Source organism: Notechis scutatus, chromosome 2, assembly GCF_049901735.1.
Source record: "Notechis scutatus isolate UNSWTSFEM ecotype Mainland chromosome 2, rNotScu1.2, whole genome shotgun sequence".
NCBI classification, from domain to species: domain Eukaryota; kingdom Metazoa; phylum Chordata; class Lepidosauria; order Squamata; family Elapidae; genus Notechis; species Notechis scutatus.
Genome location: NC_142010.1, coordinates 40,923,336 through 40,945,695, shown reverse-complemented (window position 1 = coordinate 40,945,695; position 22,360 = coordinate 40,923,336). Strand labels below are relative to the sequence as shown.

The 22,360-nt window shown below is 37.9% G+C and overlaps 1 protein-coding gene across 5 annotated transcripts in view; it reads right to left on the bottom strand.

Annotated features, from left to right (window-relative positions):
* The window catches only part of LOC113418127 (contactin-4-like), a 356,259-nt gene that overhangs the window by 239,082 nt on the left and 94,817 nt on the right, over nucleotides 1-22,360 (bottom strand). For all 5 annotated transcript variants that reach the window (XM_087954600.1, XM_087954599.1, XM_087954602.1 and 2 more), the window contains exons 3-4: nucleotides 2,146-2,272; nucleotides 815-990 (exon numbers count right to left, since the gene is read on the bottom strand). In XM_087954600.1, coding sequence (XP_087810726.1) covers nucleotides 815-990; nucleotides 2,146-2,272 — 303 coding nt within the window. The remainder of the gene's footprint in view (nucleotides 1-814; nucleotides 991-2,145; nucleotides 2,273-22,360) is intronic.

The window sequence follows — 22,360 nt, the reverse complement described above, 5'->3', positions numbered from 1 at the left end:
TATTGCAGCTTAATGTGATATAATGAATCTCTACAACATTCTGAATCTGAACCTATCTAAAATTCTACTTAATGGAGATAGCATTCATTAATTTGCTCTCCTTGAAGTATAAAACAAGACATTTCATTACACTATCTGTACTGTTCTATTTATTGGGCATATCTCCTGAACATATTATTCAGTTCCATACCTCTAAGCTTGATTCAACATTTAAAAAAACAGCCTCTTTTGATTCCTACTTTCCTCATTGAAAATCAACACAGTATTTATAGTTCAATACTTTTCTTTATTTTTCTTACTTTATTAAATATTTATGCATCCCATTTCCTCTGTAAGTTGATTATATCTATCCCCTATAATATAATTACACCTTGGGACAGCAGAGAAGACATTTGAAAGAGATAACCTTTAAGTGACCTACTAAAGGCCCAAATTATTATCACTGAATTGTTGGTAATTTTATGAAGTATTGTGTAAATTGAGAGGGGGGGGAGAGAATGAGAGAGAGCACTCATGCACATTTGAAATCTTCAGAAGCTTAAGATGTTAAACAGTACAAGCTTATCAGATCTATAGTGATAGATCTTTCTTCTTTTCTACCCAACTAAAAAAATTATCAACATTTACTACTCTTTTAGCCAAAATAAAACCTATCAAAATATATTTCTGAACCAATTTAAGAATTTATTCTCCAAATCAGGACACATTCTAAATAAAATAACAAATATTATTCCAACATAGCTAATGTTATAGCTTTTCCCAATATTATGTTATAATAAAGCAGTATATGACATATTATATAATTTCTACTTACAAGCAAATTGCAGTTTAGTTTCTTGGCTAACAATTGTTCCAAATGAATTTGTTGCTATGCACTGGTATGTTCCAGCATCTTGAGTTTTATTGGGATTATTGATCAACAAGCTGCCTTCAACCACACTGTAGCGGTAATCCATACCAATGTCAACAATGGTTCCATTTAACTTCCACCTATATTCCAAAAGAGACGGTAATTTAAATTTTTTCACTTAAATATTTGTTTGTGTATTCAAAAAGAAGACATACAACAAAAATGCATTTTTTACTTCCTAACAAGCAGGCAATTATGATTTCCTAAAATCTAAAATGTTACACATTACAATAGCTGAAATATTATTTACACCACTGTTGTACCATTCTAGAACTAAATATCCTAGCCCAATACCACATATTAAGAAATAAATTCTTTATATCTACTACCTCATTATGTTGTCATTTACATACATTTGTTTTATTTAAAATCAAGTTTGTCCCTTTCACATTAGTGTCTAAAATCCTGCCATTAGAACATGACTTCAGCAAAAGAATAAAACAGTTTTTTTCCCTTTCTAACATTTCCCCACAAATGCAGGATCAACATTTTTGGATTTCCTGAGTGTTGACCCATTGGTTGAACAGGAACTGCCTGACTAGCCTGTTGCCTGAGCCTGACATTATGGGCAGGCCCAAAGTCACCCAACTGACTTTCATGCCTAAAACAGGACTAAAACTCTCAGATCCCTGGTTTCTATCCTGGTAACATAACCACTATAGCAAAATGCTCTCCTAAAGACTTTAGATTTCACTAAAAATGTGTCATTAAGAACATGACTTCAGCAAAAGAATAAAACACTATATAGGATCAAAATTGTGCATATAAGACACGGAAACAAGGAAAGGAGCAAATTTGCAGATGCTCAGTTAATCCTAGTATCTACTCCTACCAGCAGGAGCTACTTAAGTAATAGAATCTCTCTTGATTACTATAGAACAGAAATGAGCAAACTTTTCTTATCAACTGGAAACTTGATTCTAGTCAACTGTAAAATACCTCAATGGGTTGGGAAAATCTGGGCACACTTCCAACTGATAGCTAAAATATTATTGAACTCTTGAGATATTGTGTGAGACTGACAAAATGTCATTGAATTCCAGCAGTCATAGGAGTTGTTGTCATTTCTGTGAATCTCTTATGGCATTTCACAGTAACATAAGATTTCAGATTTTATTTTATAAAAAGTAGGATTGTATAAAAAATAGGGCTGCTTCATGGAGGCCTGATTGGCATAGACACATTATTGGATGCTGTAGGATATTGACAAAATTGTTGATAAAGTTACAGTTTACCTTATGGTTGGCTTAGGATTTCCTTTTACTTCGCAGTTCAGTTTAACTTTTTTTTCCTCAGAGTCAAGTGCAAAAATCACGCTGCTTGGTTCCTGGATAAAAACTGGTCCATGCAGTATGTTATCATCTACAATAAACAGAGTACTGGCATTTAGATTTTATGGACTTAAAGCATAAGTACTACTGCTTATTATGCAAATAACTATAAATAAAACAATTGCACCCTTCAGATTTAGACAACTTTTGGGTTCCAACATTTAGGTGTAGTAAAACAATATACTGTATTTCTTATAAATCACAATTAATTCATGGTGTACAAAAGACACATTTTCAGAGTAAATTGTTTGAAAGAAATCAGACATGGCTTTGAGCACATCCAAAGTAAAATATAGTAAACTGACACATTCAGTCTGACCTACTCAGGCACCTAAAGGTCTATATGTGATTGATTCTGGAATATGAAACTTCTCTTTTTGTTTCCCAGGGATTATTTAAAAAAAACCAAAAGACTAGAACAAACTCTTTCCTGGTTATTTAATCTCAAGGGAAAGAAGGAGTTGGGTTTTGTTCAGGAATGGAGTCAAATGTTCCTTCTGTATCAGAGGAAAATATATTAGGTTATAGTTATTGGTGTGTACATTGCGATCTACTGAGGACCACTTGAGGTTTGCCTGTCTAGAAGCATCCATAACAGATGGCTGACTGTATCAGAAAAGCACAGTAATAAAAATGAATATCTCTTGCTTTTGTCAACTAGTTGTAGAGGAAATACCCAGAGGGCTGTCATAACTGGAATAAGGCAATATTTGCAAAATAGAAGAAAAAGGGATCCATTGGAGCAAGGTTTTATATCATTTTTCTTTATAGTTTCTTTTTTTCTTTTTTTGCTGCAATGAACTGAGAGTTTCAGGATAAAATCAAGGTATTATTTTTATGTATAACAACAACATACCATTATTAGAACAGACAATTATTTTAAAAATAAGATAATTCCCTAGCTTTGCACACAAATATCAGGTTGTGTATCAGTTGCATGTAGCATATTACAATTGGTGAATTATAACAATAACACTTATCTAATGGAGACCAAATTTCACTTGAAAGACATAGCAGAAATTGTTTCAAATCTGAATACTATAGACATACCATAGATAAAAGATTTAGGATTCAAAAAAAATATTGGCAGTTGTGACAAAGATACTCATCACGAACATAAATAGCTAAAAAAGAGGAAAAATTAAAATAATCAAACTCATTTGAGTCTGACATGTTAGCAGATTAGCCATTAAAATACCACTGACGCATACCCTTTTAAAAAACAACAGAATTATTTTCTTAATATAGAAAGAACCTATTACTTTGTTTTAAGCAAACAAACTGCATCATCTAACATATATGAAAAATCCTACAGCAGCTGTTAGAATAAAGGAAAAAGGAAAAAGAGGATAAATGATAACAATGTCCAATTAGCATTATTTAATTGATTATTCTTCTCCTTTTCCCAGCCTCTCTAATTACTACCACTGTGTGTTTGAGATAACCAAGTTCATAATTTGTTTAATCGGCAGCCATACAGTCCTTTTGCAAGAAAAGCTGGTACATTATTCTATCTATTTGGGGATTTAAAAATCTCAGATGGTGAGAATCAGTATTAAACATAAAATCTTACACGACATGCACCTGTTAGCCATCTGGCGTGAAGAAGTCAAAACATCACATATGAATGAATTATGTAAAATTGTTCTGTGAATTCCACACAAAGATAAAGAATGAGAGAAATTGCAATTTTTTTCAGTTCTTTAAAACATTAATTCATAGCTAAGACATGGATACACACATATTCATGAGAGGTTTCAAACAGGAACAATTGTTAAGACCTTCACAATATAAGATATAGAATTCTCAAGAAAACAACACACTATATAACATTATATTTAAAAAATTCAAACAAATTAGTTTATTTCTTTCTTCTAGTCATTGTTAACTTCTGCATATCTCTAGTTACTCCCTGCCTCTCATAAAGTGAACTTTAGCTCACTTAAGATTGTGCTTATCATTGGGAAAAAAAACAGTTTGGTGTAGTGGTTAAGTCATCAAGTTAGAAAAAAGAAGACTGTGAGTTCTGCCTTAGAGATGAAGCTAGCTGGGTAACCACGGCCCAGTCACTTTTTCTTAGCTCTAGGAAGCAGGCATTGGCAAACCATGATAGATTGGAAGGAAGAAGAAGTAAGCTGACAATGAATGATTTTATACTTGGGCAAAATGGAAAAGTTAATGCCTTTACATGATGGAAATTTATTTCAGCATAAACATGTTAAGACGTAATGAAAATATGTAATAACAAGATGTTACCTTAAGCAATATTCCATAACCTTTAATTCAACCCATTTTTCTTTTTGTCCAAGAAGATTGTAATAGAACAAATCTTAAGCATCCAAAGGCATTTTATTTGATCAACACATACAAATATAATTATCCTATTTCACCTCACAATTAAAAAGCAAGTTGCACACTTCTATCGATTTGGACATATTGCCCGATTTTATCTTCAGCTACAGGTTAGTTTTTATAGAATTATTTCTGCAAACACAGTAATGAAAGTCAGATGAAATTATTTTAGTAGTGCTGATGCACCAGTATTTATGTCACTTTGCTAACAAATAATAACCACAATCATTATAAACACTTGCTTGTTTTCTAATGTGGCAATAAGAGAATATTTTTTAATCTACAGTATCCAATATATTTACAATATAATACTAAAAAGGAGAACAGCAGACTTGTTCCTGGTTTTAATTTCTTCTTGAAAGTACTGTTCTCAGTGATGCAAAATAATAACACTGTTTATGCTTGTCATTAGCACTGTGAAAATTAATTAATACTACTGCCACAATTCTAGGGGGGGAAAAGTAAACTGCTTTTGCTTTTCCAGCACATGAAACTTGGATAGGTAAGATACAGCCATGACAATCAGTGTTACAGTCTGTTGAAAATTGCCCCACCCCAAACTGAAGGGTAATAACTTTTTTTTTCAAAACATACATATGTGTAAATAAATAAAGATCCTCCCATGCAACCATGTTTGCTATTTTTCAAACCCTCAGAGCTAGGACTATAGGCTGTAACCATCCACATGGCAGATTATACAGTTGAGCAGTCAGCCTGAGGTCTCCATGGTTGACCAAGGAACTTACAGATCAACCTCCTGCCTGCATCCCCCCCACATCCTTGCTTTATCACATTTATTTTTGTGAGAAGAAAGAGAAGAGAAAAAAGCAAGTCTGCTTGCAAGAGACTCTGAGCCCTGGGCAAGGCTCTGGAGGTTTCACAGCTTCAGGATGGCAGAAAAGACACTGAGCCAGCAGGCAGGGCTGGCTTTTGGCAAACTGTCAAGCTGCAGGGTTAAAAGATTGCCACAGCCCAGCTGGGAGAGAATTAGCACAAACCTGCAGGGTGAAATCAGAGTCCTTGATGCTCTCTATGGAAGATTCATTCATGGAAATACTACACCCTAATATTGTCAGGAAACTAACTTAATTCACTGACCAACATTTTTGCAATCTAGAGGAAAATCAAAAGCATTCAAACACTTCATCTTGTTCTGTACTTTTCTAGCAAGAAGCAAATTAACTTTGCAGAAATGGGACATCTCCTTTGGGATTAGGATTTTGGAACCTCTGCATTTAATCTGGATCATTAAAAACATATCTCCAGTTTACAAGTAGTAGAAGACAGTAGGTTGAAAAACACAACCAAGAATAACCAGGAATAAACTGTAGATGCATCTAACAAGGGCAGGATAGGATTATCTGTCTAGATAAAGATACTGACTTTGAAAAGTATTTCTGTCCCTAGACAAAAATGTTTCCCATGTGACACCATTTATGTCTTAGCTCCAGAGAGTATACTGATTTATTCTTTCTAGTGTTTTGATTTGTTTTGACTTGCATGAAAAAGATACCAGTGAATTATCTGAGCTTTCACTCTTCAGTAAAAGATCTGAACTAGATCTTGAGCAAATATAAAATCAGATCAGTGAAGTAGAAGCCATGGGTGCTATGTATGATTTTGCCTCCAGAAGACTCAATTTTTAAAGGATAAAAATGATTTAAAGCTAGTTTTTACTTTCTTGGCCAATCAATTATGTTCATTAGTAGTGTCTAGACTAAAAAAAATGCCTCAAATTTGCATATTCCACTGACCCATTGGTACACATGTAACTGACCTACCTCTTTGTTTTGGGAGAAGCAGACATCCTGCAACAGTGAAGAGGTGGAGAAACAAGGTTAAGGGAAGGGGAAGATGTAGAAGTGACAAGGGAAAGTGGTGAATTGGTAGCAAAGATGGGGGGAGTGGCAGGCTATAGAAAACAGATTAAAAAGATGATGAGGGTAAGGAAATTGTAATGTTTTCATTGAAACAAAGATCTATGTATTGGCTGACCCATTCGTCTCAGGGAAAGATGTCAAAACTGAGTAGGCAAATGAAAGATTAAAACTATAGCAGAGTTATCCTGCAGTCTTCAAATATTCACCATAAGCAAAGAGACAGCAACAGTCTAATGGGTTTCTTAAACTGAGTTAATGGCAGTTCAACAGGTCTAGCCAGAAATTCAATCATGTAGTACATGACAACCAAGTCAAGTAAAAAAATGAAGACTGAAATCCGTCTAAGAGGCAAATAGTATAGACAGATACAGGGAATCAAACCAGAAGCAAAATAATTATTTCCAGCATCAGACAATATTTACCTTACAACACATATTTCCCTGTGTCTTAGGCAAGCACTGCACATCTAGACTTGCATTAATGTTCTAGTCTTCTTCCTTCAAGTCAACTGGAGGCTTCTCTATCTTGCAGAGAACTCTGTGTTACCATTTTTGGACCTTCCAACTTCAGTGCCTGTTGTTGGCAGACGCTGTGGCTGGGCTTGGGATTCCCTATGAGAGGCTTAGGACAATGCCTCAGAAACTTGCTTTTTATTGCAGACAATCCTTTCATACAACACTCATACAACTTTGTAAACACCAAACTTAAAGACTCAAAAACCATCCCACCTCTAAAAGGTCCTAATGGGAAAGACTATAGCGATGAAGCTGTTAAGGCAAGCCTCTTCAACACATTCCTCAGTTCAGTCTTTGTTAACAGTAATGGCTCATGCCCCACATTTCCTAATTGTACAACAACTAACTGCAACAATCTACACATTGATTTTACTGAAGATAATGTAGAAAATGCACTACACCACCTTAAACCATCCTTATCTATTGGCGCTGATGGCTTATGTGCATTCTTCTTAAAAAAGCTCTCTACTACCATAGCAGAACCACTAAGCATAATATATGAGTTGTCATTCAGAACCAGCTCTTTACCATACCTATGGTCTTTAGCAACGGTCATCCCTATTTTTAAAAAAGATGACCCTTGCTTGTTTGGAAACTACAGACCAATCTCATTGTGTTGTGTCATGTGCAAAGTTATGGAATCAATTATTATTCAATGCATTACCTTCCACCTAGAATCTAACAACTTACTCTCCAATAAACAATTTGGTTTCAGAAAAAAAATTGTCCTTCAATTCGCAACTTCTACACTGCAAAAACATATGGACTACATTTCTTGACCAGGGTAAAGCAATAGATGTAATTTACATTGACTTCTGCAAAACATTTGACTCAGTAGTACATGACAAACTACAATTAAAATTAAATTCTTACAGCATTTCTAGATCCCTTCACAAGTGGATTATTGCCTTCCTGTCAAACAGGCAACAAATAGTAAGAATAGGAAATGCCCTATCAAACCCGGCACCAGTTATCAGCGGTGTCCCACAAGGGAGCGTTCTAGGACCCACACTCTTTACACTCTATATAAATGACCTTTGTAATCACCTTATTAGCAACTGCGTCCTCTTCTCTCATGATGTAAAACTATTCAACACCACCGTCAACACTACCGTCCTTCAAAAAGACCTTGATCATGTGTTTGAATGGTCTAACAATCGGCAACTCCAAATATCTACTAACAAATGCTCTGTCCTACACATTGGTAAAAAAAATCTATATACCAAATACAATCTAGGCAGATAGGACCTTGTCGATGACCTTTACTTTGTCAGGGACTTTGGTGTTCTTATATTGAATGATCTAAGCTCCAAAGATCACTGCAACAGTATTGCCAAAAAGGCTTTAAGAGTTGTAAATTTAATTTTACGAAGCTTCTCCTCTGGTAATACTGTTTTGCTAACTAGGGCATTCAAAACCTTTGCTAGACCAACACTTGAATTCAGCTCTGCTGTCTAGAATCCGCACTGTATATCTGACATAAATACAATTGTGGGAGTCCAAAAGTATTTTACCAGAAGAACATTTCTCTGTTCACAACAGCACCAGACTTGAGATTCTTGGCTTAGACAACCTTGAACTACGCCGACTAAGATTAGACTTAAGCATAGTATGTAAAATCATATGTTACAATGTCTTACCAGTTAATGAATATTTCAGCTTTAAACACAACAACACAAGAGCACACAATAGATATAAACTAAATGTAAACCACTCCAAACTCGATTGCAGGAAGTATGATTTGAGCAACAGAGTGGTCAATGTCTGGAACTCACTACCTGATTCTGTTGTCACCTGCTCAAACCCCCACTCCTTTACCCTCAAACTAACCTCTATTGACCTCAGCCCATTCCTAAGAGGTCTGTAAGGGGCGTGCATAAGCGCACAATCGTGCCTACCGTCCCTGTCCTATTGTCCCCAATTATTAGTTCCTATTTCTTGTATTTAAACTTATGTTTATTCTTGTTTCTGTTATATTGTAAGTTTTTGACAAAAATAAATAAATAAATAAATAAAAATAAATAAATAAAGCTTCCTGGGTTAAAGAGATGGTATTTCATCACTTTTTCAAGAGGCCATCATGAACCTGACTGGGCTGGGCAGAAGTTCCCTTCTCAAGTTCCCTTTGCTCAAAGAGTGGATGGCAGTTGTGGCTAGAAGGACTTTTGTACAACCTATGTCTATTGAACCAATACAGTTAATGCATTGGTTGCCAGCGTGCTTTCAGGTTCAATGCAAGGTACTGGTTTAAAGTTTTCCTTGGGACCATGTTACTTTTAGGACCATCTACTCATTTTATCTACTTGACCAGTTAGATCCAGTAGAAGAGGCAATGTAATAATGAATGGTATGTGGGAATGACCTTGAGTCATCATGCAATGAGACACAACCAAAGAAACAGTCAGATAAAAGACAGCTTAACCCACTGTAAAGTCCTGCCTCTTCTCCTTACTCAAGAAAGTAAAGACTCTTGAAACTCTGGCATTTCAATAAATAACCTTTTATTGAGCAGGAGTGATAGCAAGACAAAGGAAAAGCCGAGTCTGAGCTCCCTCAGGCAATACAGCTAGAATAATAGGAATTAGAGACCCCTCCCTTCAGTCCCGATATGGATACGAACAATCTACAGATGTTGAGATGTTATTGTAATGGCAGTCCTGGGATCCTGATAAGCCAGCGTTCCCAGGGTCATCTTCTGCTGCCTTTCAGAATGAAACAATCCACAGTGGCCTCCCCCTCCCTTCATATTCCTCAAAAGGTGAGAAAATCTCAAGGTGCCCAGGCACCAGGATAAATGTTATAAAATGAAAAGTTACAAGCAAGGAAGAAAGCAATAAACCACATAATACATCTAAATACTACATTCCCCCTTTCCCCCCAGCTGAATGACAGTATCAGGAACAGGGATCTGACATCCACAGGTAGGACAATAGGGCCAGAATTGTCCCTAATTAATTTTGGGGATTCAAAGGGGTTAGGATGGAGAGAGAGAAATACCTCTCAGGCTTGCAGGATTCTGTTAGATAACAGATAACAGATAATCAGAGTTGGAAGGTACCTTGTAGGTCATCTAGTCCACCCCCCCTCCCCCAAAGCAGGAGACCCTACAAAATTTCTGACAAATGGCAGTCCAATCTCTTCTTGAAAGTATCAAGTGATGGCGCTCCCACAACTTCCAAGGGCAAGGTGTTCCATTGGTTGATTGTTCTTACTGTCAGAGAGTTTCTCCTTAATGTTAATGTAATCTTAAAGAGGAATTAATCCATCTTGTTGTGTTTTCTGTTGATTCTAGATTATCTGGCTGATATCAATCTTGAAAGTCAGAAAATACTTCCACCCATTCCCAAAGCAAGGTAGGGTCTCTTTGAGCCTCTTACTTCACCACACAAATTGAATGAAAGAAAGAATGAATGAATGAATTGGGCTCTATTGCCTAAAATGTTAATTTAAAATGTAATCTGTTTCAGGAGCCTTGTGGATAACTTTACATCTTTATGAATAACAAGGATAAATTCCTTTAGCTGTTTTCATTCAAAATCCGAGCACAAATGGTTTGATAGCCACATCAAAGCTGAAACAGTGGGTTTTTATCTGAATTTATGAAAAGATCCATGCACTATCTAGTTCAGGTTTACTTGGAAGGTCATTTTCAGCAGGTTCCTACCTTCCTCAAAACCTTCATTCAACATATAGAAGAATTTCTGCTTTAGCCACTCTGATGTGCTCTGTTCATCATTATTAGAAAGGAAATTGACTGGTGTCCCAAAACATTGTTTTCCCACTGGAGTAAGTTGAATCTTGTCCTTTTCTACTGCTCATTTCATTTAATCTGGCACAATGTAGAAAAACTAAGGATTGGGAAAAAATATGCAGGTATGGTCACAACTTGTAAAGAAGCATTCTTTAAGCCGGGCAAATAAAGGAAACATTAACGGAAAAATCAGACTGGCTCTGACTAACTTCCTGGAATATAAGAGGAAGGGAAGGGAATCAAAACTCAGGCTTTCAGGATTCTCTATTATAATCTATATCAATAAACATACTTCCAATCACACTTGTAGAATTGATTTTCTGGCCTTGCCTACCTCAAAGGACCTAACATGGAAAAATTTTAATTATGTCTATGTTAACTGACGGCCATGATGATTCTTGAGAAGACTCCTTCATTCCCTTTTTAACTGCTAAGTCAATGATGACTTCTAGGAAAATTTGCTCAATTGTTACTGCCACTTAGTGTAAAACTTTTTAGTATTGCTGCATAGATCAATGTGGATATAATTACACAGAGTTTTAATTTTTTATTACCTTAGGGTACGGAGAATAAGCAGATGTAGATTTTATAATCACTGACTATGTTCTACACCTATCCATTTTTTTTTCTTGATCTATACCAATTTGTTTTGCATCAATTAGTACCCTAGGCAAAACAAGAATAAGAAAGAAATGACAATTATGGATACCCCAGTAGCACTGTACAGATTATGTGATCTGATCCTTTTTAGATGATCAAATATACTAGGGGAGAAGATGTTTACAGTTATTATTAATCAGTTTGCAGACAGATGAGCTCAAAGAAAGAAAGAGGTTTACCAGGACTACCAAGATTAGGAAATATTCAGTGCATAAAACAATCCTATTTTCCCCCACCGCCACAAGTATTGTACAATACTCTTGGAATTCACCTTGCAATTTATATATTAAAAATAAAGTCCCACTATTTTAGCAATACTCCAAAAACAGATTTACTCCCAAAGAATTCTATACTAACTTTTTCCCCAGCCTAGAACAAGATTCCACCCTCTTCCTTAGAAAGCAGAATGAGCTGTTTTTTGTCATCTTCAACCTGAAACCTGAAGTTTCATTTGTACGGAGTAGAAAATATCCCATGGCACCATGTCTTCTTTATGGTCTTGGCTACACTCAAACCTGGGCTTCTCTTGGGCAATGTTCTTTGGACTTGTCCTGGAACACTTCAAGAGTTTTCAAGCTCCCTTTGAATTAACTATATGGTATACATCAGAACTGCGCAGCCTCATATATAAACTTTTACTTAGTTATGGCACAGAAACACACACAAAAAAACCCTATATGATAAAAGGGATGCAAAACTTTGAAGAATGGTTACAACATAACAGTGAGAATAATTATTGATGAAATTTATAAACTTATACCAAGTTATATCCTAAAGGAAAATTATGAACTCCCTCCCTCAAATATTGAAAAGACATACATAGTACAATGGAGAAAAAAATGATTCCCCCTCCCCCATTTTTGAGCCATGAGGGCGCATTGGTTAGAATTCAGTACACTGCAGGCTACTTCTGCTGACTGCCAGCTGACTGCAGTTTGGCAGTTCAATTCTCACTGGCTGAAAATTGACTCAGCCTTGCATCATTTCATCACTTGCAGTACTGATATCCAAAATGTAATATTGATAGTCTATCTTTTTTTCTTCTCTAAATATCTAAATGTCAATAATTTTTAATTATGTTAACACCACTGTATTGAAATCAAGATGTATAACAATGTGGCTATTCTGTCTTGGTATTTTTCCATAAAACAAATCTTGCCTAACACGTATACCTCTCAGAGCAAAGTTCACTAAGCTGACAGGAAAAAGGAGCTGATAAGACAAATTTCACAGAGGTCTGTGTCAGATAAAAGATGTGTATTCAGTAAAAACATGTTTATCAGTCACAAAGTTCGTTACTTGTATCACGTAGCCTGGTCTCAAAGATTAACTTTGTAACTTTTTTGTCTTCCTGCTATCCCCCTGCACCCCCTCTTTGATTCAGTACAATAAAAGGGGACAGCGCAAAGCAATCGGGGCTGCCTGAACAATCCCATCTGTCTCAGGCGCAGCCGGGACAATTCCATCTGCCCCAGGTGATGTGCTGCCTCACCTGAAGAAATCTTTTGTTTCGTGTTTTCTTTCTTTGTGCTTGGCACTCACTCTTGCGAGAGTCCTGCCTAACCTTACCCTTTCTAAGGTTATGCTAAATTTCGCCCTTGCGAGGGCTACGCCAAGTTTCACCCTTGAGAGGGTCCTGTCAAATCGCTTCCTGAGGGGAATTCAGCAATCAAGCCAGAAGATCGAAACAACAGACCGGTCGCTCGACGCGACAGCTGGGGGCTCGTCCAGGATCCCTTGATTCGTCCGGGATCTCTTCGATTTTCTGGTTCCACGGTGTGACTTCTGTCTAGAGGTGCATCGCCTTCACTCCCATTTCTACGCACCTGGCATAGGTTTCGTACGACGTAAGTAATGGGCTCCTCACTTCAAAGTTTCGTCAGGGCAAAGGGACGATCTTTTATAATTTAGTGAAGAAGGCTAATTCCTTTCAGAAAATCAATGGTACCACTGTGTACCCTATTTCAAAAAAATCTTTAAATAAATTTATAATTTACATTGAGGCGCACTGTCCAGCCTATCCATCTGTTGGAACTCTTAGCCATTCTTTATGGGAAAAATCAGGAAAATATTTACATGAAATTCCCAGAGCTCCCATGGATATACTTATCTCTTGGAGAGTGATAATGGCTGCTATAACAATTGTTTATCCTTCTTCTAGTCTTCCTGAAACATCTTTTTCTCCTGTTTCCTCTGATTCCCCTTCTTCTCATTCAAAAACTTCTAAGCCTCTTGAGGCTCATCTTGATACAATTTCTTCTTTACCACCTCCTTATCCTGACATTTCTTCCCCTCCTCCTTCCTCTCCTTCTTCTCTTCCTGACTCTTCCCCTATGAAACCTGTGGGAGGAATTATAACTAATCTTCTGTCATCACCTCTGTCTTTAGAAACAGAAGATCCTTCTGCTTATCCTATGACTATCATCCCTGGAGCAGCAGGAGGCAATGTTCATAGTAACATTGAGTTTAAAGTTTTAAAAAATATAAAAGATGCAGTTACAACTTATGGATTACATTCTCCTTTTACTAGGGGAATACTTGATTCTTTGGTTACAGCTAATACAGTTATGTTATTGTATGATTGGAAAATGCTTTTTTCTATGCTTATGACTCCAGCGCAATATGTTGTGTGGCAATCTGAATATGAAAAAGGTATTGAGACTGAAATTCGTAGGGGTTTGCCTGCTGGAGTAACTGTAGATCATTTACTGGGGAAAGGTCAATCCTCCACTCTAGCACAACAACAAAATTCTCCCCGTCGCAGTTTTGCCATTATTCATATGTGTGCTATGAATGCTTTAAAGCGAGTGGATGATTCAGATTCGCAGTCCACTCAAGCATTTTTAAAAATTATGCAAGGTCCTGATGAGCCATATGCTTCATTCATCAGTCGGCTTCAGACAGCCCTAGATAGACAGATAGATAATTCTGTTGCTAAACAAGAATTACTTATAAAATTGGCTTTTTCTAATGCAAATCAGGATTGTCAAAAAATTCTACAGCCAGTCGCTAATAAGCCAGGAGTGACATTGGCTGAGTTTTTACAACTCTGTAGAATTGTAGGAACAACTACTCATAAAATGGATATGCTTGCTACTGCAATCACTGCTTCATTACCAAATTCTAATTCTGTTTCCACTTCTCCTCCTGATGCTTTTGCTGTAACACGCAATGGCAATTGTTTTAACTGTGGCAAGCCAGGACATTTTAAAAATCAATGTCGTATGCCAGGAGGTGGAGCTGTTCTTCGTGGCCAAACCAGAGGTCCATCTTCCTTATCTAAGCCAAAAACTATCTGTCCTCGCTGCAGGAAAGGCTATCATTGGGCTTCACAATGTCGTTCTAATCCTTCTCCCTCTCAGCCTTCGGGAAACTAATTGAGGGGTCTTCAGCTAGCCCCGCCACAAAGGCTGAATTACCTGTCACAACATTTCCTGTGGTGCTGTTAGAGGATCTTGTGTATGATGATCCTGGTGCTGTTCTTACTCTTCCTTTAACTACAACGCTTCTCAAACCTCTACCTCCTTCCACACCTGTCTTGCTTATTCCCAATTCTTCTCTTACAATAGAGGGTGTGGTTGCAGCTCCTTACTTATATGATTCTTCTGCTCTTAATAATCTTGCTTTGGCTGCAATAGGAGATCGTTGCTTTTCTTTAAAAAAGGGGACAGTAGTGGCAACACTTATAATTTTGCCTCTTTTTGAACCTCTTTCTTTGTTTGCATTACAGCAGCCTGTTCAAGCTTCAAAACCAACTCTTTCTGTTACACTCAATGGTCGAATTTTTGAAGGTCTGATTGACACCAGTGCAGATGTTTCTGTTATTCGTTCCTCTGAATGGCCCTCTTCTTGGTCTCTCACAGAAGCTTCTTCAGTGCAGGGCGTAGGTGGGGCACAAGCTGCTAAGGTCAGCTCTCATTGGCTTTCTGCTTCTACTGAGCATTCTACCTTAACTGCTTATCTTAAACCCTATATTCTTCCTCTACAATGCAATCTCTGGGGACGTGATTTACTTTCTCAATTTCAGGCTTATATTCAGATACCATAGTTTTTCTATCCAAATGTCTATTTCTCCTTTATCTCTTACTCTTAAAACCTCTATTCCTGTTTGGGTGGATCAATGGCCTCTCACCAAAGAAAAATTGGAGGCTTTACATCTTCTTGTCCATCAACAGTTAATAGAAGGACATATTGAACCATCCACCAGTCCTTATAACACCCCAGTCTTTGTAATTAAAAAGAAATCTGGCAAATGGCGTCTCCTTAATGATCTCAGAGCCATAAATTTTATTATTCAACCCATGGGACCACTGCAGTGTGGTCTGCCTAATCCTAATTTGATCCCAGCTGGATTTGATCTCATAATAATAGATTTAAAGGACTGTTTCTTTTCCATACCTCTAGCACAAAAAGATAGGATCATTTTTGCATTTACAGTACCAGAGTTTAACAACTCTAAACCCACATCTAGGTATCAATGGAAAGTTCTTCCACAAGGTATGCTGAATTCACCAACTATGTGTCAATTTTTTGTCAATGAGGCTCTGCGTCCTTATAGATCTCAATTTCCAAATTTTCTTGTATATCATTACATGGATGATATCTTAATTGCTGCTGATGGGCCAAAGGGGACGGTTCAAAAAACTTTCCCGATCCTCTTGACCACATTAGCAAAAGCAGGGTTACATATAGCACCTGAAAAAATCCAGTCTCACTACCCAATGCAATATTTAGGTCACAAGGTTTTAGCTTCTACAGCATCTCCACACATTCCTTCACTCACACTTCCACAGCCAACAACGCTGGTTCAATTACAGCAGTGCTTGGGGGTTATTAACTGGGCTAGACCATATCTTGCTCTAACCACACAGATGCTATCACCACTCTTTCAAGCACTAGTAGGATTGAAAAATCCTGCAGATAAGGTCTATCTTTCAGATCAGCATCTAGAAGCTTTAAAACAAGTAAACACAGCCCTAGCAACCCAATGGGTAAACCGTGCACTCACAGACACACCACCTTCTCTTGCTATCCTTTCTACTCATCAACTACTGACTGCAATAATTGTTCAAATATCTAATACAAAAAATCTTCATATCTTGGAATGGCTACACCTACCACACACTCCAAAAACATCTATTTTTACTAGAGCAGCGCAAATGGCTTCTCTTATAGAAAAAGGGCGTAAGAGAACCAAAGCCTTGATGGGAATGGATATTTTTACATTGTATATTCCTTTTAAGATCACTCAATGGGAACCTCTTTTTCAGACTTCCACAACACTGCAGGACACGTTGGAAGATTGGTGTGGCCAAGTGTCGTGCCACCTTCCCTCTGATTCACGATTGCAGGTGTTGAGGACAGTTCCTTTTGTTTTACAATCACCTTTTGTCCAACAGCCATTGAAGGAAGGCTTAACTGTATTTACTGATGGTTCAAAAAATATTGGAGCATGTACATGGTATGAAAATGCTCAATGGCATAAACGTTTAACTACTTCACAATCATCAGCACAACAAGCTGAATTAGCTGCTTTCTTATTGGTGTTGTCTCTTTTTTCACAACAATCTTTAAATGTAATATCTGATAGCATGTATGTTACTCAGATGGTTGCTCATATTTTTGATGCATATATTTCTCCTGTTACCCCTCCCTCTCTCATGACACTTTTTTTACAGCTTCAGACACTGCTGAAAAAGCGAGAGAAACCTTTATTTGTAGCCCATATCAGAAGTCATCAGCAATTGCCTGGATTCCTAGCAGAAGGCAATCATATGGCAGACGAGGCTTGTAAAATTATGGCCTCCTCTCCCCTTCTCCAACAGCTTTCACCTGGGGAGAGTCATGATTATTTTCATCAAAACAGGAAAGCCCTAGTGCGACAATTTGGAATTACATATCAAGAAGCCACAGCAATAATTCAACAATGTCCAACATGTAGCTTGCAGGCCAAAGGTATCCCTGAAGGCGTTAATCCTAGGGGTACTCAAGCCTGTGATACGTGGCAAATGGATGTCACTCATTATCCTCCCTTTGCTCCCTGGAAATACATTCATGTATCAGTAGATACTTATTCAGGGTTTATTATAGCAACATTGCAAAGAGGAGAGGCTACAAAAAATGTTATTAATCACTGTATTCGATCATTCGTAACGTTGGGATGTCCAAAAATTCTCAAAACAGATAATGGTCCTGCTTCTGTCAGTTCTCCCTTTGCTGAGTTTTGTCATAAGTGGGCCATCACACATAAGTTTGGCTTGCCCTTCAACAGCCAAGGTCAAGCGATTGTGGAGAGATCGCACCTAACTTTGAAACAAGCCCTTGATCGGCATTTGGGGAAAAAAGGCTCAGGCCCCCCGAACCTCCCAACGTTGCAAAATATCTTAAATGTTTGTCTGTATACTCTTAACTTTCTCAATATTACTGGCTCTCCTCCTGCCACGGCGGCTTCTCGCCACTTCACCAAGCCAGTAGTTCCCTCTTCCCGTCCTCTTGTTTATTTCAGACAGCTTCCAGATCCTGCGTGGAAAGGTCCTGCACAGCTCATCACCTGGGGAAAAGGTTACGCTGCTGTCCAACTTCCTGATCGAGTGCTTTGGGTTCCTGCTCGCTGTGTCAGACCTTACCATGGCAAACCTGACTCTAACCCTAATCTTTCTTCTGATATCAATACTTCCTGTCTTTTCTCAATTTAGGGCATCTCCTGATGCTATTTTTGCTTTCCTTGCTGACACTGTTACCTTTGTTTTTAAAGATAATCTCATTCCTGCATGTAATTATGTTTTCCAACACAACGGTAGTTTCCTTTCTCCTACTTCTGACATAACTGTTCACTATTACTATTCTCCTTGTTTAATATTTTTAACTATACATGTCACTCAGCTTACTATAGGTTCCTATTCTTGCTTAGGATTTTTTCACAATCATACCTATTTCAATCACACTGTTATATTGCTTTCCACTCCTTCAGTGGCATCTTCTCCACTATCTTCTGTTTTACTTACATTGCCATCTCAAGCTAATTCTGAGACAACTTTTCCTGGAGACAAACTACGATGGCATCTTCGTTGCTGCTTTCCACCCTGTGATGTCACCAACTGCATTTGGCATCATCCATTTTCCTGGGTTCCTGATCGCTACAAACCACCTGTTGTGCGAAGACGCTACCTCATCCATGATGACACTCATCGCAAGACTACAGCTCTCATTCGAGCTCGCCATCTTCGGTATCCTGCCTTCATTGCTGACAACTCCATCTCTAAGCAGTCTGCATCTCATGCTATTCCACGATTTGGCTATCATCGCACTCCTCGAAGCATACAACCATCTTCTACAAATGAACATCAACCTCAAACTTATACATGGACTATCCTTGACTTTCAAGGAAAAATTTTAAATACCACCACTAACTATACTCGATGGCCATGGTTTCCTCAGCTTTTCATGGATTTTGCTGAAATGGGAACAGAAGTAGAAAAATTTGCAGACAAAAAATTGCAAGCTGATACATGGGACAAGCAAGGCTCCTGTTCTCCAGCACCTGCTGACAACTATAGACTATATTTTTGCCCTGCTCACAATACTGGTACTTCTCGTTCTGCCTGCGGTGGGGTAGTTGACAGATATTGTAAAAAATGGAGTTGTGTATCCACAGGTCATATCTGGTGGGAAGCACCTACCAAAAATGACTATATTCATATTACCCGTGCCCAAGCAAAGCATTCCTGCTCTTCATGGCCTTGTTGTGGACAGAGAATAAATCCACTCAGAATCACTTTTACTGCACAAGGAAAGACACTTGCAAAAAAAACAATGGATGGTTGGGTTTACTTGGGGAGGACGTCAGTGGGATGGTCAAGGAGATGAAGGGAATATTTTTACAATTCGTCTCTCGATATCCATGTCTAATTATGATGTTGGTCCCAATCCCAATTTAAAATCAACCTTTCTACAAAAACCCAATATTCAGGTGAATCCATTAGTACAGTTGGTCAATTCTTCTTACACATTGCTAGCAATTACACTTAATGATTCATCTAAAACTGATCGTTTGAATACACTTGATAATGAAGTTAACAATACTCAAAAATCAGTTAGCTTTCTCACATCTATCATTGAATCAAAAGACCTTGTCAAAAAACCTTTGCTGGAATGGTACTCTGACCAAGAGTCAGAGGAAGAAATAGACACTAATAACTCCTTTTCTCCCAAAGAAGTTTTGTTAACTCTGCCAAGCCATGATTTGGGGGATGAGGACTTTTCCTCGTATGAGTTGGTTCTGCAAGGCATCAACAAACCGAAGGGTTTGTTGCCACCTTATGGGACTACTCAAGAGGAGAAAGGACTCTACCTAGAATCTTGAGCACAAAAATAAAGAAAAGGAGGAATTGTGGCTATTCTGTCTTGGTATTTTTCCATAAAACAAATCTTGCCTAACACGTATACCTCTCAGAGCAAAGTTCACTAAGCTGACAGGAAAAAGGAGCTGATAAGAATAATTTCACAGAGGTCTGTGTCAGATAAAAGATGTGTATTCAGTAAAAAACATGTTTATCAGTCACAAAGTTCGTTACTTGTATCACGTAGCCTGGTCTCAAAGATTAACTTTGTAACTTCTTTGTCTTCCTGCTATCCCCCTGCACCCCCTCTTTGATTCAGTACAATAAAAGGGGACAGCGCAAAGCAATCGGGGCTGCCTGAACAATCCCATCTGTCTCAGGCGCAGCCGGGACAATTCCATCTGCCCCAGGCGATGTGCTGCCTCACCTGAAGAAATCTTTTGTTTCGTGTTTTCTTTCTTTGTGCTTGGCACTCACTCTTGCGAGAGTCCTGCCTAACCTTACCCTTTCTAAGGTTATGCTAAATTTCGCCCTTGCGAGGGCTACGCCAAGTTTCACCCTTGAGAGGGTCCTGTCAAATCGCTTCCTGAGGGGAATTCAGCAATCAAGCCAGAAGATCGAAACAACAGACCGGTCGCTCGACGCGACATAACAACGCAATAGAAAAGGGGAAAAAACTGCTCAGTTCATATTAGGATAACCAGCCAATATTGCTCTTTACTAAATAAATCTATGCAAATCCTCACTGCTAGTTAGATCTATCTTAGGTTATTTTGGCGATTGCACCTCCTCTCTCAAAATCCTCTCCAATTCTTCTAAGTTTTCAGGTAATTTTAAGATTTCCAGCTTAAACACCTTTCTTTCTCCTATAGGATTATTTTTCTATGGGCCAGATTGTCTTATTAGGTAACAGAAAGAATATTTATTTATTTATTTGTTCAATTTCTATGGCAGCAAATCTCAGGCAATTACCTTGGATGGCTTACAATTCAAAAAAATATTACAATTAAAATATTAAAAATGTTTAAAAACTGTAAAATAAAACAGTACAAACAATAAAAACAGTGAAAACATCCAAACTAATTGGTTTGGTATGGATCTAGAAAGCCATGGCTGAATGCAGGCTGTTCCATATCCCAACTGCCTCACTTGACACTTAGGCAATGACAATGGCACTTAGACTTAAATACCGCTCAAGGTTGTTTTATAGCACTCTCCAAGTGGTTTACAAAGTCAGCATATTGCCCCCTCCCCCCATAATCTAGGTCCTCATTCTACTGACCTCAGAAAGATGGAAGGCTGAGTCAACCTTCAGCCCCATCAGGATCAAACTCCTGACAGTAGGGCAGAGTTAGCCTACAATGTTTACCACTGTGTAACTGATTTCTGCTCATTCAGGCCCATCCAGAATAATAAAGGAGACAATATTCTATAGAATGGGATATAGAATTTGAGGGGAAGGCTTTTCCCCATTGTGTCTTAACCTGATTCCTGCACTCTAATCAGCCTTTCTCATTTCCTTAGAGACTCAATGCATTGGGTCTCTTTTAAATTGTTCTAACAAACAATTTGGTTTCAGAAAAAAACTATCCTGTAATCTGCAACTCTTACACTGCAAAAACATATGGACTACACAACTCGATCAGGGCAAAGCAATAGACGCAATCTACATAGACTTCTGTAAAGCCTTTGATTCAGTGGTACATGACAAGCTACTACTAAAACTAAAATCTTATGGTATCTCTGGACACCTGCATAACTGGATAGAAGCATTCCTGTCAAACAGACAACAAATGGTCAAAATTGGGAGTGTCCTATCAAATCCTGTACCTGTTAACAATGGTGTCCCCCAAGGCAGTGTTCTAGGACCAACTCTCTTCATACTCTACATAAATGACCTCTGTGATCATATCAAGAGCAACTGTGTTCTCTTCGCTGATGATGTAAAGCTATTCAACACCACTGGCAATACTGCTACCCTTCAAAAAGACCTCGACTATGTATCAGAATGGTCAAACAAATGGCAACTTCAAATCTCAACAAATAAATGCTCTGTCTTACATATTGGCAAAAAAAAATATCACAAAATAAAATACAAGCTGAAGAGTCAAGACCTTGTTGATGATCCAAACTCTGTCAAGGACCTTGGAGTACTCATCTCTAATGATCTAAGTGCTAGAGTCCTGTTAGGTATAACATTGATACCAAATATGGTTTGGGTGAATAAATATATAAAACTTAGATATCATGGTTTAAGTGCTTATCACTTTAAGCACAATGCTGCAGGCATTAGCCGATTAAGGGTGCGGTTAGAAGTTACAATATAAGGAAGCATTAGAAGCTGGAAAGCTTGCTGTGACTAACTGTGTCTTACTGCGACTGCCTCTGTGTTACTGTGACTGTGCCTGTGACTGAGATGTTCCTGTCTGCTACTGTTTTGCTGATTTACTGCTGAATTCAACTGTTCTACTGTTTGAGCGTCTTGTTGAATATCCAGCGATTGTTCCTCTGGAGAGAGGCACCGGAGGAGGAGAAGATATCTTTATCGGCTGATAAAGATATTGCAAGGACTCTTAACTTGGACTATACTAGTGAGTCTTACTGGATGGAAATACTGTGAAT